Raw genomic sequence first — 19,243 nt, forward strand, 5'->3', positions numbered from 1 at the left:
TAGCACAGTACGTTGTAGTTTCCCTTGGCTTGGGGAGGGAGATTCCTGACTCCTTGCATTTCACGGGTAGGCAATGCCCCACCCTGCTTCTGCTTGCCCTCCGTGGGCTGTACTCACTGCCTAACCAGTCCCAATAAGATGAACTGGGTACCTCAGTTGGAAATGCAGAAATCCCTTGCATTCTGTGTTGGTCTTGCTGGGAACTGCAGACCAACGCTTTTCCTATTAGGCTATCTTGCCAGATCCCTGCAACCATACCATATGAATTTTAAAATAGTTTTCTTCTAATTCCATGTAGAATGTCATTCATAGTTTAATAGGAACACCATTGAATCTATAGATTGCTCTGGTCAGTTTGGCTATTTTGAAAATATTGCTTCTTCCTGTTCACAAGCATAGAATGATTTTCCGTTTGTGTCATCTCTGATTTCTTTGAGCAGTGTTTTGTAGTTCTCATAGCAGAGATTGTTCTATTCCCTAGTTAGCTGTATTCCTAGGTATTTTATTCTTTTTGTGGCAATTGTGAATGGGATTGTGTTTCTGATTTGGCTCTGAGCTTCAAGGTAGTTGGTGTACAGAAACGCTCCTGCTTTATGTACATTAATTTTGTATCCTGAAAATTTCCTGAAGTTGTTTATAAGATCAAGGAGCTTTTGGGTAGAGGATTTTCTTTCTTTTCTTTTTTCTTTTTTTTTTTTTCAGATTGGATATTTTACTCCAATAAGCCGTGGTTGTATTACAGATGGAATACAGTCAATTATAATATTTCTACATATGTTAGAAGAGCAAAGGTGAAATAGCTAAAACACATTAAGGATTTAATAAAGGACCCAAAATATTACCACTAGCATTTGTTAATCTAGGTGTTAAAAATGTCTGCCTCTGAAGCCAGCGGAAAACAATTATTTAAGCTAGTGGAAAATAGATACTGAGGAAAATGGTGCTTTCAAATATCTTTACTATGTTTTTCTATGCACTGACATGATAGGTAGTAGAAAAGATTGTTGAAGTGTGAGGTGTACTAAACTTAGGCAAATACTAGAAAAAGGTCTAGAATGGAAAACAGTATGGCGATTCCTCAAGGATCTAGAACTAGAAGTACCATATGACCCAGCCATCCCATTACTGGGTATATACCCAAAGGATTATAAATCATGCTGCTGTAAAGACACATGCACACGTATGTTTATTGCAGCACTATTCACAATAGCAAAGACTTGGAATCAACCCAAATGTCCATCAGTGACAGACTGGATTAAGAAAATGTGGCACATACACACCATGGAATACTATGCGGCCATAAAAAAGGATGAGTTTGTGTCCTTTGTAGGGACATGGATGCAGCTGGAAACCATCATTCTCAGCAAACTATCACAAGAACAAAAAACCAAACACCGCATGTTCTCACTCATAGGTGGGAACTGAACAATGAGATCACTTGGACTCAGGAAGGGGAACATCACACACCGGGATTTTCGAGGTATGGAATCATATGGTTTGCAAACAGAGGTTGTTTGACTTGCGTGAAAAACATAGTGGAGTAAAAGCAAACACGTGTCAGCAATGGAATAGAAAAATAAAAATGCCCATGAATAAATTTAATTTGAATGTGAAGAACTAATATGAAGCAAATAACACAGGCATTGTGTGGGATATGTTAAAAGACTTGAAGAATTGAGGAGTGGCTTTTTTTTTTTTTTTAATTGAGAGATTCTATAATAGAAAGATGGCTATTGTCCCAGAGTTAACATGTGATATAAAAATGGTAACTAGTATCTCAACAGGAATATTTTAGCACCTGATCAAATGATTCTGCAGTTGATCTGAAAGACCAACGTGTCAGAATTGATAGAAAAGGAGAAATCAGTGAGGGAGGGCAAGCATTACTTCACATTTCAAATATCATTAAGCTACAGCAATTAAAATAGTGTAGTAGTGGTACAGGTATAAACAACTCCATGGAAGAAAATTAAAAGAAGAGAGTTACATACAAAATTGAGTGGGGATGTAGGTGATGATAAAAGAGCCATTTCAAAACAGTGGGTGAAACAGGGATTCAAACACTAGGGTTGAGTTCCTACCACTTTAATGTTGTCCAGCTGGATCAATGATTTTGAACGTACAATAATGCAACCAAAATCTATGAATGTCTTATCGTGTTGGAGTGGGTAACACCACTGCAAGCATGACAGCAAACTCGTGAAGGAGGCAAGAAAATGATTTCTGGAAGCGTACATAAAACAGGTATTAAAATATTTAAGATTTATTTCTGTGATGGTGAATCTTTCTGATACACATTATTAGAGTAACCTGGGGCTCATATTCTCCAAAGCCACTGGAAGGGAAAGAAAGGTTGGGTGTGGGAAAAAGAAAAGTGCTTTGCAAGTTCATTTTCGATATCAGGAACGCTGGTGGTTTAGTTTCTCCACAGAGGCAGGAAAACTTCAGTCAGGAGGCGAATGCCCCCCTCAGTGCGCATGCTTCACAGACCTGTTGCTGCGCATGTCTGTTGCCACGCGGGGCTGTTGTTGCGCATGCGCCTTGCTGCCCACCTGCTGTCCAGGCAGAGTTCTGCAGGGAGAGGTTGTGTCTTCGTTCTTTCCGCCATCTTGATTCTTTCTCACTGACTGAAACTCAGCCGGTAGGTCCAAGAGCGGTCTTCCTGGGAATTTAGTTGTGAGTGAAGGTGTGGAGGAGCCAGCTGGCTTTGAACAGGTCCTGCAGCACAGTCCGTGGCTTCTGAGGGAAAAGGGCCTCGTCCGGCTCCACCCAGGTCGTGATGCCACAATGGGACTCATCATTGTGGCTGGGCTGGGACGAGGGAGGAAGGTGGGCCACAGAGGGGAGGGATTTCGTGAAGATGGGGCAAGTGCTGCGGGTGCTGTTAGAGGTGTCTGAGTCCCGGAAACTCCTGGAACCCTCTGAGACAGGACAGTTTCTAGACTCCACGGTAGGTGCACGGGAAGGGACAGCGTGTTGGGTAAGGAAGGGGCCTGGGACCTGGGAACGCTGTGGGCTGGTGACTGCGGCCCTGAGGTCTGTAGAGTGCTTGGCAGAGGTGTCCCGTGAGGAGCATAATGTTCACTCTGTTTCACATTTTCTCACCTCCGCCGGGAACGTTATGGGAAGGAATGGGTGAGGCTGTGCTTTCCAGCAAGACTCGATTTTGGGAGGGGTGAAATGGGCCTAGCAAATCGGAGTGGGCTGAAAGCAGTAGTCATTTCAGTTTCAATCCTCTGCCCATTTTTTCCTAAATGTCTTCATGATGGAGAGTCTGATTGTGAAACCAAAACTCAGAAATGTCTTCTGTCTTTTGCTATGGCGTTAAAGTGATTTCTGTGCCTCTTCAACTGTGATACAAACAAATCTGTCCTTAGTTTGATTGGAAAGCATGAGTACTTCTCAGTGCTCTGTGAATTATTTTGAAAATATTTTCAAAATTAAGATAAATTCAAAATTTTCAAAGTACAAATCACCATTTTGCCATGGAATGTTCATATGTATAGCTGAGTTCTTACACACTTTTTTCAAATAACAATATTCTGTTTTCAGTGGGAAATATGAGTGAGCATGTAAGAACAAGATCCCAGTCCTCAGAAAGAGGAAATGACCAAGAGTCTTCCCAGCCGGTTGAATCTGTGATTGTGAGTCCTTTAACATTTGATGTTTTCTATTAAGACAATTTATTTTACAAAATATATTTGAGCTAGTGTACATGCACTGGTCCAGGGGTTCCATGCTGATAAAAATTGACGATGGCGGGAGGGATTGCATTGGGGAGTTATACATGATATAAATGATGAATTGATGGGTGCTGACGAGTTGATGGGTGCAGCACACCAACATGGCATAAGTATACATATGTAACAAACCTGCACGTTATGCACATGTACCCTAGAACTTAAAGTATAATGAAAAAAAAATAAAAATAAAAATAAAAATAAAAAATAAATAAATAAAAAAAATAAAAAAAGACAAAAAAAAAAAGAGACTAATACTAAGGGTTTTCAAGGATATGGAGTAAATGGAACTCTCAAAGAACTGGTGAGAGCGTCAATTGGTACAATCATTCTGGAAAATTCTTTGGTAATATCTACTTACCAAAACTGATTATATGCATACCTTCTGACTCAGCAATGCCAAATCCCAGGTACAGATGCTAAAGAAATGCATGCTTTTGTTCACCAAAAGACAGGTATAGGAATGTTTATATTTTCGTTGTTTGTAACAGTCAGAAACAGCCACATTTTTATTAACAATAGGACATATAAACTATAGCATAATCAGGCTGGGCGCTGTGTAACACATCTGTAATCCCAGCATTTTGGGAGGCCGAGGCGGGCGGGTTGCTTGAGCACAGGAGTTAAGAGCAGCCTGGGCAACATAGTGAGACCCCATCTCTACAATAAAAATACAAAAAATTAGCTGGGTGTTGGTGGCACATGCCTGTAGTCCCAGCTACCCCAGAGGCTGAAGAAGGAGGATCACCTGAGCCCAGGCAGTCAAGCTGCAGTGAGCTGTGATCACACCACTGCACTCTGGCCTGGGAGAGACACACCTTGTCTTAAAAAAAAAAACAAAAAACTGTAGCATATTCATAAAATATAACGCTATACAGCTGCACTGTCCAACACAGTAGGCACTAGACACATTTGTGAATTTAAATGTAAATTAATAAGATTAAAAATTCAGTTGTCCAGTCACACTACCCGTATCTCACGAGCTCAATATTCACAAGTGGCTAATGGCTACTGTGTCATACAGCACTGCCAAAAATCATTTCACAGCCACAGAAAGTTCTATGGGACAGCAATAAGAATATAAATAAATGACAACTACAAGTAACAACATGGGTGAATTGTACCAATGCAATATTGAGAAAAAAAATAGATACAAAGAAATACATACTACACTGTCTCCTTCCATTCATACCAAATTCAAACACTAACAAAATTCATCTATGTTATTAGAAGTCAGGGTAGTAACCACCCTTTAGGGTTGGGAGTACTGACTGGAAGGCAGCATGGGGAGGCTTAGGAGGTTCTCGTCATGTCAGTGCAGATCGCAGATCAATGGCTCTGGATGCCAATACGTTCAAATGGAAAAACACAAGGGACTCAATACTGATGATGTGTGTGCCCTTTTCTGTAAGTTAGACTTCTGTTAAAAATTATTTTAAAAAGTAAAATAAAGAAATGAAAAAACCAAAAAAAAAAAATGATGATGGCATCTCATGAAGGAAAGAGTGGTTCAGGAATATTATATTCTGGTGTTACCTGTATGGATATGGATAATTCTCTCTCCCTCCATATCTCTCTCTCTGTGTGTGTGTGTGTATATGTGTATATATATATGTGTCTGTATGTATACATGTATATATATGTGTATGTATATATGTGTATATATGTGTGTGTGTGTATATATGTGTGTATATATATGTGTGTGTATATATATGTGTGTGTGTATATATATGTGTGTTGGAAGCATATCTTTAGATTTATGATTCGATGCACATATGCAGCATTTGTGTATTTATATTATTAAGTTTTTATTCTCACACACACTTACACCCTTAGGTGCAGCAGCCCGCTGAGGAAAAACGTCAAGAAAAGGAAGCACCAACTGAAAATCAGGGTATTGCACCTAGTGAGGAGATCGAAAATGAAGGAGCACCTGCTGTTCAAGGTGAAAGGAGGGTGGAGAATAATGCTTATGGGTGGTAGAGGTATATTTATGCATTATATTTAAGACATACCAGTAACAGGAGGCCAGAAAGCATTAAGAAGGAATCTTAAACATTTCCTGCTGCTGCTGTGGGGAGGAGTGGGACAAGGACACATAAAAAGCCACAAAACTTTCCTACCATTTTGACAGGCTTTTTATCGATTGGGTACTTGTATGGTTGTCGTAAGCCTGTCAGTGTTTTCCAGAGCTCCTGTATGGTTTGTTCAGCCATTTTCTGTTTTTTGTTTTGTTTTGTTTCTTATGTTTCTGTGGAAGAATGGCTCCTTGTAGCTTCCTAGTCTGCCATCTGCGGACATCTCATGTATTTTTTAAGAAACTTTTTTAAATACACATTTATTAATGCTTCCTCATGCCATGTGATTTACTAAGTGCTAGAAATGTCAGTGCCAAACTGTTGCCTAAAGCTCATAGTCTAGTCAGACTGACTCAAACAAATCACTGATTTAATGTGATAAGAATAAGAACAAATGAGTACAAAAGGGACAAGTAAGTTGTCTAGGTCCAGCCTTGGGAAAGGAAAGGGCGATGTTTGAACATCTCTGCTTTCCTGTTTTCCTGGCAACAGACTCTTGAAATAATTAGCCTACAGGTTTTTATTTCATAATGATGAGGGAACACACATTAACATTTCCTCGTTCATAGTTCATGTTTTAATTTGTAAACTGATGACCTTTTTATCTTTTAAGGGCCTGACGTGGAAGCTTTTCAACAGGAACTGGCTCTGCTTAAGATAGAGGATGAGCCTGGAGATGGTCCTGATGTCAGGGAGAGGACTCAGCCCACTTTTGATCCCACTAAAGTGCTGGAAGCAGGTATGTTGTTCAATTAAGATGCAAGCAATAGGGTGTCTGTTTTCACAATATTATATTTTTTGTGACACAGAGATAAAATTACTGCTACTTTAATATCTTACTTCACATCTAAAGATTCTTTGAAGGTAGTTCGGACCCCAGATGGCTGCCTTACACACTATCAGAGATAGAGGGCCAGGTGTGCTTGCTCATGCTTTTAATTCCAGCACTTTGGGAGGCTGAGGCAGAAGGATCACTTGAGGCCAGGACTTCAAGAGATGGAGAAAAATTGGGTCAAAGTTAATTAGATTATGATATGAAAGATATGAAACATGCTAAGAGAGTAGATATCGAGTGTCTTCACAGCTATTTGAAGTAATGCAGATATTAGCTTGATGTAGCCATTTCACAATGTGTATATATCTTTTAAAGCATCATGTTATACGTGATAAATATATACGATTTTATGTGTCATTTTAAGATTTGAAAATATGTTCTGACCTTTGTATGTAAGTGATTTAACCAACAGCCAACAATTTTCAGATATTTTTATAGAGGCCTGTTTTTAACAAATACACAACATGTTTATAATAAGCATCAGTGTATTTTGTGATGTTAACTGTGATGGTAATGGCTTACAGCTAGCGTGGGTATTCAGTTTACTGTATAAAATGAACTGCCTTTAGGCATGTAAAGAGGCAGGAGTACCGGTGAAAATAGTGACAAATATTCGCCCTACTTAAAGCAACTGCATAATGGCTAAACTAGTCCAAAGTAACGTTTTTACACTTTTTCACAAGAGACACAAAACAAATGTAGTACTGACTTTTCTATTTCCTTCTCTTAGGCAGATCTAAACATATTCTGTATTCAAGAGTTATTTTATATAAAAATATTTAAATGATACTTTAAAAATATCTGTTTCCCTTGGGGTTTTGTTTCATTGAATTTTCATTGAAAGTATATGCGTTTTTTTTTGTTTGTTTTTTGCTTTCCACTTATACATACAAATAGATTCACTGGATTGAATTCATTCTGAAGTTGAACAGTCTCTTTGTTTCCTTATTCTACTAGAAAAAGTGTCATGAATTAAAAATATTGTTAATATGCCTGGAAGTCTACCTTCAGACTTTATTCAGAGGCTATCTGGATGTAGGCTAAAGGGTCACCCTCAGGGTTCTGATATTGGTTCATGACCACGGTAGTTGTGTACCTCTAGTGTCATATGAATAAAAATCTGGTAACGGATCCTAATTTTATATTTATGTTATAGGTGATGCGCAACCATAGGTTTACACCAAGACGAAGACTGAAACGAAGAATGTTATTGTTATGCTGGAAATTAGACTGATAACATTCTCTTAATAAAGTTTTCCAGTTTTCTGCAAAGAATCCTTGCACATTTTTGTTAAATTTGTTTCTGGATCTTTAATACTCTTGAGAATTGTATCTTTTTTGAATGTTTAAATCCTATGTTTGAGATGGTACATGGAGATAAAATGTTGGTACATTGATTTTCTATCATAGATAGATAGGAAGCTGGAAGCTTTCCTAGGGGGATGCCAACAGCTGCACGGATAGAAAAGGCCACGTGGGGCCAGACATGTCCACCATGGGCTTTCCATCTCTGCTTTTTTAGCACATGCACAGTAAGAACGAAATGAACAACATGGAGTAGCCCAGGCTGAGGACCTCCCTGCATAATAGAAGATTAGGGTGGGGGCTGCCAGAGATTCACACCCTATGCAGATGGTACACCTGGTCCTAACCGGTTGTTTGTACCCTATGTAGGTGATCAGATACTGCCTCCCCACTAGCTCATCTATAAAAACCCCTGCATTTCATTGCAGGATGGCAACTGTTTTTTCTGGGACCCCTCTCTGCAGTAGAAAGCTGTTCTCTTTGTTTCTCCTATTAACTTTCTGCTGTAAACCTCACTCTTGGTGTGCCCATGTCCTTGATTTCCTTGGCTGTGAGTCCAAGAACTCTGGGTGTTACCCCAGACAATGAGGCATTTCAATACTAGCTGTGGGTCTGTGGTATATTGCTTTATTACATTGAAGTATGTTCCTTGTTTCCCTGGTGTTTTGAGGGTTTGTATCATGATGACACACTGAGATTTATTAAATGCTTTTCAGCATCAGTTGAAATGATTATATGGTTTTTATCTATCATTCCATTGATATGATTTATCACATCCATTAATTTGCATATGTTAAACCATCCTTCCATCCCAGGGATATATCTCACTTGGTCATGATGATGATTCTTTCTAACGTATTGTTGAATTTGATTTGCTAGTATTGTGTTGAGGATTTCTGCATCAATATTCATCAGCGGTTTTGCCCTGTAGTTTTCTTTTTTTCATGTGTCTTTGTTTGGTTTTGGTGTCAGGGTAATACTGGCCTCATAGAATGAGTTTGGAACTATTCCCTCCTCCTCTAGTTTTCAAAGTAGTTTGAGTAGGATTGGTATTAGTCCTTCTTTAAACGTTGGGTAGAATTCAGTAGTGAAGCCATGACGTCCAGGCGTTTCTTTACTGGAAGACTTTTATTATGGCTTTGATCTTGTTGCTTTTTATTGGTCTGTTCAGGTTATGGATTTCTTCCTGGTTCAATCTTGGGAGGTTGTATGTATCTAGGAATTAGTCCATTTTTTTTCTAGATTTTCCAATTTATAGGCATGGAGTTTCTCGTAGGAGCCAGTTACGATCCTGTGAATTTTGGCAGCATCAGTTTTGTAGCGTCTTGTTTTTCATTTCTTTTTCTTTTTTCTTTTCTGTTTTTTTTTTTTTTTTTTTTTTTTTTTTTTTTTTTTTTTTTTTTTTCTGGAGACAGAGTCTCCTTTTGTCCTCATGCTGGAGTGTAATAGCAGAGTCTCAGCTCACTTGAACTTCCTCCTCCAGGGTTCAAGCAATTCTCTTGCCTCAGCCACCCTAGTAGGTGGAATTGCAGGCGCCTACCACCATGCCTGGTTAATTAATTTTATTTTTAGTAGAGATGGAGTTTGCCATATTGGCCAGGTTGGTCTTGAGGTCCCGGCCTCATGTGATCCACCTGCCTCAACCTCCCCAATTCTTTTTGATTTCTGGTTTTATTTATTTGGGTTTCTCTCTTTTTTTCTTAGCTTGGCTAATGGTTTGTCAATTTGGGTTAACTTATTAAAAAAACAACTTTTTGTGTTATTTATCTTTTGTGGGGTTTTTTTCATTTCAATTTCGTTTATTTCTGCTGGGATCTTCGTTATTTATTTTCTTCTAATTTTTGGATTGGTTTGCTCTTTCTTTGCAGCTCTTTAAGATGCATCATTAGATTGTTTATTTGAAGTTTTTACCTGTTTCCTTGTAGGCACTTATAGCTATAAACCTCTTTCTGAGTACTGCTTTTGCTCTATCCCATCGGTTTTGGTATGTTGTGTTTCCATCGTCATTTGTTTCAATAAATTTTTAAATTTCCTTCTTAGTTTCTTCATCGACCCATTATTCATTCAGGAGCAGATTATTCAGTTTTCATGTATTTGTATAGTTTCCAAAATTCCTCTTGTTATTAATTTCTAGTTTTATGCCACTGTGGTCTGACACGATCCATGATATTATTTCAGGTTTTTTTTTAAATGTTTTGAGACCTAACATATGGTCTTGTCCTTGAGAATGATCCATGTGCTGGGGAAAAGAATGTGTATTCTGTAGCATTTGAATGAAATGTTCTGTAAATATCTATTAGATCCATGTGTCTGTAGTGCAGATTAACTTTGTGTTTTTGTTTTGGTGGTGGTGGTGGTGGTTGTTGAGTTTCGATTTGGCAGATCTGTCCAATACTGAATGTGGGGGGCTGAAGTCTCCATCTATTATTTTATTGGGGCCTATCTCTCTCTTTAGCTCTGATTGCATTTGTTTTATATATCTGGGAGCTGAAGTGTTGGGTGCATATATATTTAAAATTGTTAAAATCCTCTTGATGAATTGACCCCTTTATTATTATATAGTGATCTTTTAGTCTCTTCTGAAAGTTTTTGTTTTGAAATCTATTTTTTCCTATTCTTTTTGTATCTTTTAAATTCAGGCATACATGTGGTGCAGGTTTGTTATGCAGGTGAACTTGTGTCATGGGGGTTTGTTGTTAAGATTATTTTGTCACCCAGTTATTAATCCTGGTACTCATGAGCTATTTTTCCTGATCCTCTCCCTCCTCCCATCCTCCAGTCTTTGGTAGGCCCCAGTGTCTGTTGTTCTCTGTGTGTGGATTTTTTCTCATTTTTAGCTCCCACTTATAAGTGAGAACATACAGTATTTAGTTTTCTGTTCATGCTTTGCTTTGCTAAGTAGAATGACCTCTAGCTCCATCCTTATTCCAGCAACGGAGATAGTGTCATTCGTTTTTACGGCTGCATACTATTCCATGGTATATATGTACTACATTTTCTTTATCCAGTCTACCATTGATGGGCTTTTTGGTTGATTCCATGTCTTTTGTATTTTGAATAGTGCTGCAGTGAACATATGTGTGCATGCGTCTTTATAACAGAACAGTTTATATCCCTTTGACTGTATACCCAGTAATGGGATTGCTTGGATCGAATGGTAGTTCTGTTTTTAGGTCTCTGGGGAATGAGCACACTGTTTCCCACAATGGTTGAACTAATGTACACTTCCACCAACAGTGATCGAGTGTTTCTTTTTCTCCACAACGTCACCAGCACCTGTTACTTTTTAAATTTAATTTTATTTTTTACCTTTTAATAATAGCCATTCTGATTGGTGGCAGATGATATGTCATTGTGGCTTAAATTGCACTTCTCTAATGATCAGTGGTTTTGAGCTTTATTTCATATGCTTGTTGGCCGCATGCATGTCTTCTTTTGAAAGTGTTTGTTCCTGTCCTTGGGTCACTTTCTAATGGTAATATTTTTTGTTTTGTTTTGTTTTCTGAGCTAGAGTCTCAGTCTGTTGCCCAGGCTGGAGTGCAGTCTCACGGTCTCCACTCACTGCAACCTCTGCCTCCCTGTTTGAAGTGATTCTCCTGCCTCAGCCACCCTAGTAGCTGAGATTACAGGTGTGCACCACCATGCCAGGCTAATTTTGTATTTTGTTGGTTTAAAGTCTGTTTTATCAGAGACTGGGATTGCAACCCCTGCTTTTTTTTTTTGCTTTCCATTTTCTTGGTCAATATTCCTCCATCCCTTTATTTTGAGCCTGTGTGTCCTTTGCACATGAGATGGGTCTTCTGTATCTATCACACCGATGGGTCTTGACATTTTATCCAATGTGCCACTCTTTGTGTTTTAATGGGGGCATTTAGCCTATTTACATTTAAGGTTAATATTGTTATGTGTGAATTTGATCCTGTCATCATGATGCTAGCTGGTTATTCTGCACATTAGTTGATGCAGTGTCTTCATAGTGTCATTGTCTTTATATTTTTGTTTGTTTTTCAGTGGCTGGTACTGGTGTTTCCTTTTCATATTTAGTGCTTCCTTCAGGAGCTCTTGTAAGGCAGGTCTGACGGTGACAAAATCCCTCAGCGTTTGCTGTCCTGGAAAGGATTTTGTTTCTCCTTCCCTTATGAAGTTTAGTTTTGCTGGATATGAAATTCCGGGTTGAAAATTCTTTTCTTTATGAATGTTGAATATCGGCCCCCACTCTCTTCTGGCTTGTAGGGTTTCTGCAGAGAGGTCCGCTGTTAGTCTGATGGGCTCTCCTTCGTAGGTAACCTGATCTTTCTCTGTGGCTGCCCTTAACGTTTTTCCTTTTGTTTCAACCTTGCAGAGTCTGACGATTATTGTCTTGAGGTTGCTCTTCCCAAGGAGTAACAGAGTAGTGTTCTCTGTATTTCGTGAATTTGCATGTTGTCCTGTCTTGCTAGATTGGGGAAGTTCTCCTGGATAATATCCTAGGTCTTTGGGAAATCAGCACACTGTTTGCCACGATGGTTGAATTAATTTACAACAGTGAATAAGTGTTTCTTTTTCTCTACAATGTCACCAGCATCTGTTATTTTATTTTATTTTTTTACTTTTTAATAATAGCCATTCTGCCTGGTGTGAGATGATATCTCATTGTGGTTTGAATTGTATTTCTCCAATGGTCAGTGACTTTGAGCTTTATTTCATATGCTGTGGCCTCATGCATGTCTTCCTTTGAAATGTGTCTGTTCATGTCCTTGGCCCACTTTTTACTGGTATGGGTTGTTTTGTTTTGTTTATTGAGACGCAGTCTCAGTCTGTTGCCCAGGCTGGAGAGCAGTGGCACGATCTCCACTCACTGCAACCTCCACTTCCTGGGTTCAAGCTATTCTGCTGCCTCAGCCACGCTAGTATCTGGGATTACAGGCACGCACCACCTCACCCAGCTAATGTTTGTATTTCATGGTAGAGCCAGGGTTTTTAATGTTTGCCAGGCTGGTTTCGAAATCCTGGCCTCCAGTGATATGCCCATCTTGGCCTTTCAAAGTGCTGGGATTACAGGTGTGAGGCACCGCACATGGCGTGTCTTTTTATTTTTTTGTTTTTATTTTTTGTAAATTTCTTTAAGTTCTTTATAGATTGTGGATACAAGACCTTAGACAGATGCATAGTTTTCAAACATTTTCTCCCATTCTCTGTGTTGTGTGTTGTCTCTGTGGATAGTTGTTTTTTGTTTTGTTTTGTTTTGATTTTTTGCTGTGCAGGAGCTCTTTAGTTTCATTAGATACCATTTGTCAATGTTCGCTTTTGTTGCAATTACTTTTGGCATCTTCATTATGAAATCTTTACCCTCACCTACGTCCAGAATGAGAATGCCTGGGTCTTCCAGGATTTTTATGAATTTGGGTTTTACATTTAGTTTCTTAATCCACCTTTAGTTAATTTTTCTTGATATGAGGTGGTCCTGTTTCAATCTTTTACATACAGCACCATTTATTGGATAGAGAGTCCTGTCTACATTGCTTGTTTTTGTCAACTTTGTTGAAGATCAGATGGTAATAGGTGGGAGGTGTGCAGCATTATTTCTGGGCTGTGTATTCTATTTCATTGGTCTTTGTGACTGTTTTGGTACCGGTACCATGCTGTTTTGTTTACCGTGGCCTTGTATTATACTCTGAAGTCAGGTAATATGATGCTTTGGCTTCATTCTTTCTGTTTAAGATTGCCTTGGCTATTTGGGCTCTTTTTTGGCTCCATATGAATTTTAAAGTATTTTTTTTTCTAATTCCGTGAGGAATGTCATTGGTAATTTAATAGGACTATCACTGAATGTATGAATTGCTTTGGTCAGATTGGCCATTTTGACAATATTCTTCCTGTTCACAAGTATGGAATGTTTTCCCATTTGTTTGTGTCATCTCTGATTTCCTTGAGCAGTGTTTTGTAGTTCTCATAGTAGAGATGGTTCTCCTCCCTGGTTAGCTGTATTCCTAAGTATTTTATTCTTTTTGTGGCAATTGTGAATGGGATTGTGTTTCTGATTTGGCTCTGAGCTTCAAGGTAGTTGGTGTACAGAAACGCTCCTGTTTTTGTACGTTAATTTTGTATCTTGAAATTTTCCTGAAGTTGTTTATAAGATCAAGTGGATTTTGGGCAGAGAGTCTGGGATTTTCTAGGTATGAAATCATATAGTTTGCAAACAGAGATTGTTTGACTTGTGTGAAAACCATAGTGGAGTAAAAGCAAACACGTGTCAGCAATGGAATGGAAAAATAAAAATGCCCATGAATAAATTTAATTTGAATGTGAAGAACTAATATGAAGCAAATAACACAGGCATTGTGTGGCATATGTTAAAAGACTTGAGGAATTGAGGAGTGGCTTTGTTTTTTCTTTTTTCTTTTGATTGAGAGATTCTATAATAGAAAGATGGCTATTGTCCCAGAGTTAACATGTGATATAAAAATGGTAACTAGTATCTCAACAGGAATATTTTAGCACCTGATCAAATGATTCTGCAGTTGATCTGAAAGACCAACGTGTCAGAATTGATAGAAAAGGAGAAATCAGTGACGGAGGACAAGCATTACTTCACATTTCAAACATCATTAAGCTATAGCAATTAAAAGAGTGTAGTAGTGGTACAAGTATAAGCAACTCAATGGAAGAAAATTAAAAGAAGAGAGTTACATACAAAATTGAGTGGGGATGTAGGTGATGATGAAAGAGCCATTTCAAAACAGTGGGTGAAACAGGGAATCAACTAAGGTTGAGTTCCTACCACTTTAATGTTGTCCAGCTGGATCAATGATTTTGAACGTACATTAATGCAACCAAAAACTATGAATGTCTTATCGTATTGGAGTGGGTAACACCACTGCAAGCATGACAGCAAACTCGTGAAGGAGGCAAGAAAATGATTTCTGGAAGCATATGTAAAACAGGTGTTAAAATATTTAAGATTTATTTCTGTGATGGTGAATCTTTCTGATACACATTATTAGAGTAACCTAGGGCTCATATTCTCCAAAGCCACTGGAAGGGAAAGAAAAGTTGGGCGGAGGAAAGAGAAAAGTGCTTTGCAAGTTCATTTTCGATGTCATGAGCGCTGGTGATTTAGGTTCTCCACAGAGGCAGGAAAACTTCAGTCAGGAGGCGAATGCCCCCCTCAATGCGGATGCTGCACAGACCTGTTGCTGCGCATGTCTGTTGATATGCCTGTCTGTTGTTGCGCATGCGCCTTGCTGTCCACCTCCTGTCCAGGCAGAGTTTTGCAGGGAGAGGTTGTGTCTTCGTTCTTTCCGCCATCTTGATTCCTTCTCACTGACTGAGACTCTGCCGGTAGGTCCAAGAGCGGTCTTCCTGGGAATTTAGTTGTGAGTGAAGGTGTGGAGGAGCCAGCTGGTTTGAACAGGTCCTGCAGCACAGTCCGTGGCTTCTGAAGGAAAAGGGCCTCGTCGGGCTCCACCCAGGTCGTGATGCCACCATGGGACTCATCATTGTGGCTGGGCTGGGACGAGGGAGGAAGGTGGGCCGCAGAGGGGAGGGATCTCGTGAAGATGGGGCGAGTGCTGCGGGTGCTGTTAGAGGTGTCTGAGTCCCGGAAACTCCTGGAACCCTCTGAGACAGGACAGTTTCTAGACTCCTCGGTAGGGGCACGGGAAGGGACAGCGTGTTGGGTAAGGAAGGGGCCTGGGACCTGGGAACGCTGTGGGCTGGTGACTGCGGCCCTGAGGTCTGTAGAGTGCCTGGCAGAGGTGTCCCGTGAGGAGCATAACGTTCACTCTGTTTCACAATTTCTCACCTCCGCCGTGAACGTCATGGGAAGGAATGGGTGAGGCTGTGCTTTCCAGCAAGACTCGATTTTGGGAGGGGTGTGGGGGTGAAATGGGCCTAGCAAATCGGAGTGGGCCGAAAGCAGTAGTCATTTCAGTTTCAATCCTCTGCCAGTTTTTTCCTAAATGTCTTCATGATGGAGAGTCTGATTGTGAAACCAAAACTCAGAAATGTCATCTGTCTTTTGCTATGGCGTTAAGGTGATTTCTGTGCCTCTTCAACTGTGATACAAACAAATCTGTCCTTAGTTTGATTGGAAAGCATATTTATCAGTGCTCTGTGAATTATTTTGAAAATATTTTCAAAATTAAGATAAATTCAAAATTTTCAAAGTACAAATCACCATTGTGCCATGGAATGTTCATATATATAGCTAAGTTCTTACACACTTTTTCCAAATAACAGTATTCTGTTTTCAGTGGGAAATATGAGTGAGCATATAAGAACAAGATCCCAGTCCTCAGAAAGAGGAAATGACCAAGAGTCTTCCCAGCCGGTTGAATCTGTGATTGTGAGTCCTTTAACATTTGATGTTTTCTATTAAGACAATTTATTTTACAAAATATATTTGAGCTAGTGTACATGCACTGGTCCAGGGGTTCCATGTTGATAAAAAACGATGATGGCATCTCATGAAGGAAAGTTTGGTTCAGGAATATTATATTCTGGTGTTAGCTGTATGGATATGGGTATTTCTCTGTCTCTCTCTCTCTCTCTCTCTTCTCTCTCTCTCTCTCTCTGTGTGTGTGTATATATATATATGTCTGTTGGAAGAATACCTTTAGATTTATGATTCGATGCACGTATGCGTTTGTGTATTTATATTATTGAGTTTTTATTCGCACACACACTTACACCCTTAGGTCCAGCAGCCCATTGAGGAAACACGTCAAGAAGGGGAAGCACCAACTGAAAATCAGGGTATTGCACCTAGTGGGGAGATCGAAAATGAAGGAGCACCTGCTGTTGAAGGTGAAGGGAGAGTGGAGAATAAATGCTTATGGGTGGTGGAAGTATATTTATGCATTATATTTTGTGACATACCAGTTACAGGACGCCAGAAAACATTAGGAAGGAGTCTTAAACATTTCCTGCTGCTGTGGGGAGGGGTGGGACAAGGACACACAAAAAGCCACAAAACTTTCCTACGATTTTAACAGAGACTTTTTATTGATTGGATACTTCCATGGTTGTCGTAAGCCTGTGAGTGTTTTCCAGAGCTCCTGTATGGTTTGTTCAGCCATTTTCTGTTTTTTGTTTTGTTTTGTTTTTTATGTTTCTGTGGAATAATGGCTCCTGGTAGCTTCCTATTCTGCCATCTGCGGACATCTCATGCATTTTTTAAGAAACTTTTTAATACACATTTATTAATGCTTCCTCATGCCACGTGATTTACTAAGTGCTGGAAACATCAGTGCCAAACTGTAGCCTAAAGCTCATACCCTAGTCAGACTGACTCAAACAAATCAGTGATTTAATGTGATAAGAATAAGAACAAACGAGTACAAAAGGGAGAGGTAAGTTGTCTAGGGCCAGCCTTGGGAAAGGAAAGGGCGATGTTTGAACATCTCTGCTTTTCCTGTTTTCCTGGCAACAGACTCCTGAAATAATTAGCCTACAGGTTTTTATTTCATAATGATGAGGGAATACACATTACCATTTCCTCGTTCATAGTTCATGTTTTAATTTGTAAACTGATGACCTTTCTATCTTTTAAGGGCCTGACGTGGAAGCTTTTCAACAGGAACTGGCTCTGCTTAAGATAGAGGATGAGCCTGGAGATGGTCCTGATGTCAGGGAGGGGACTCTGCCCACTTTTGATCCCACTAAAGTGCTGGAAGCAGGTATGTTGTTTTATTAATATGCAAACTATAGGATGTCTGTTTTCACAATATTATATTTTTGTGGCACAGAGGTAAAATTACTGCTACTTAATATCTTACTTCACGTCTAAAGATTCTTTGAAGGTAGTTCAGACCCCAGATGGCTGCCTTACACGCTATCAGAGATAGAGGGCCATGTGTGCTGGCTCATGCTTTTAATTCCAGCACTTTGGGAGGCCGAGGCAGAAGGATCACTTGAGGCCAGGACTTCAAAAGATGGAGAAAGATTGGGTCAAAGTTAATTGGATTATGATATGAAAGATATGAAACATGCTAAGAGAATAGATATCGAGTGTCTTCACAGCTGTTTCAAGTAATGCAGATATTAATTAGCTTGATGTAGCCATTTCACAGTGTGTATATATATTTTAAAGCATGTTATACATGATAAATATATATAATTTTATGTGTCATGTAAAAAAATATGAAAACGTGAATTTTGAATGTAAGTCTTTTAATCAACAGCCTATAATTTTCAGATATTTTTATAGAGGCCTGTTTTTAACAAATACGTAACATGTTTATAATAAGCATCAGTTTATTTTGTGATGTTAACTGTGATGGTAGTGGCTTACAGGTAGCGTAGGTATTCAGTTTACTGTAAAAACTGAACTGCTTTGAGGCATGTAAAGAGGCAGGAGTACCGGTGAAAATAGTGACAAATGTTCACCCTACGTAAAGCAACTGCGTAATGGCTAAACTAGACCAAATTAAGGTTTTTACGCTTTTTCTCAAGAGACACAAAACAAATGTAATACTGACTTTTCTATTTCCTTCACTTAGGGAGTTCTAAACATCTTCTGTGTTTAGAGTTTATTTCATATCAAAATGTTCAAATGATACTTCAAAAATATCTTTTTCCCTTAGGATTTTGTTTCGTTGAATTTTCATTGAATGTATATACGTTTTTGTTTGTTTGTTTTTTTGCTTTCCACTTATACATACAAATGGATTCACCTGATCGAATTCATTCTGAAGTTGAACAGTCTCTTTGTTTCCTTATTCTACTAGAAAAAGTGTCATGAATTAAAAATATTGTTAATACGTGAAAGTCTACCTTCAGGGTTTATTCAGAGGCTATCTGGATGTAGGCTAAAGGGTCACCCTCAGGGTTCTGATATTGGTTCATGAACTCGGTAGTTGTGTACCTCTAGTGTCATATGAATAAAAATCTGGTAACGGGTCCTAATTTTATATTTATGTTATAGGTGATGCGCAACCATAGGTTTACACCAAGACAAATGAAGACTGAAGCGAAGAATGTTATTGTTATGCTGGAAATTTGACTGATAACATTCTCTTAATAAAGTTTTCCAGTTTTCTGCAAAGAATCCTTGCAGAGTTTTGTTAACTTTGTTTCTGGATCTTTAATAGTCTTTAGAATTGTATCTTTTTTGAACGTTTAAATCCTGTGTTTGAGATGGTACATGGAGATAAAATGTTGGTACATTGATTTTCTATCATAGATAGATAGGAAGTTGGAAGCTTTCCTAGGGGGATGCCAACAGCTGCACAGATAGAAAAGGCCATGTGGGACCAGACATGTCCACCATGGGTTTTCCACCTCCCCTTTTTTAGCACATGCAC

The 19,243-nt window shown here is 39.0% G+C and overlaps 1 protein-coding gene across 2 annotated transcripts; it reads left to right on the forward strand.

The window, feature by feature from the left end:
* The first annotated feature begins 2,556 nt into the window (after positions 1 to 2,556).
* On the forward strand, positions 2,557 to 18,992 carry LOC104663930 (putative G antigen family E member 3). 2 transcript variants are annotated; one of them, XM_030934455.1, is made up of 5 exons: positions 2,557 to 2,641; positions 3,553 to 3,644; positions 5,577 to 5,685; positions 17,492 to 17,617; positions 18,865 to 18,992. In XM_030934455.1, exons 2-5 carry the CDS (start codon positions 3,561 to 3,563, stop codon positions 18,879 to 18,881), a joined length of 336 nt encoding a protein of 111 aa, XP_030790315.1. In that variant the 5' UTR covers positions 2,557 to 2,641; positions 3,553 to 3,560; the 3' UTR covers positions 18,882 to 18,992. The 2 variants fall into 2 exon arrangements, with proteins under 2 accessions (XP_030790315.1, XP_030790316.1); XM_030934456.1 differs by lacking the exons at positions 2,557 to 2,641; positions 17,492 to 17,617; positions 18,865 to 18,992 and adding exons at positions 2,811 to 2,829; positions 6,432 to 6,557; positions 7,810 to 7,874.
* The last annotated feature ends 251 nt before the right edge of the window (positions 18,993 to 19,243 follow it).

Source organism: Rhinopithecus roxellana, chromosome 7 (genome assembly GCF_007565055.1).
Source record: "Rhinopithecus roxellana isolate Shanxi Qingling chromosome 7, ASM756505v1, whole genome shotgun sequence".
NCBI lineage: Eukaryota > Metazoa > Chordata > Mammalia > Primates > Cercopithecidae > Rhinopithecus > Rhinopithecus roxellana.

Excerpts from the sequence above, each read along its gene's own strand:
- LOC104663930 (XM_030934455.1), top strand. The coding sequence starts at position 3,561 with ATGAGTGAGCATGTAAGAACAAGATCCCAGTCCTCAGAAAGAGGAAAT. Across the intron at positions 3,645-5,576 it reads AGCCGGTTGAATCTGTGATT|GTGCAGCAGCCCGCTGAGGA; the intron begins GTGAGTCCTTTA and ends TTACACCCTTAG. Across the intron at positions 5,686-17,491 it reads AGGAGCACCTGCTGTTCAAG|GGCCTGACGTGGAAGCTTTT; the intron begins GTGAAAGGAGGG and ends CTATCTTTTAAG.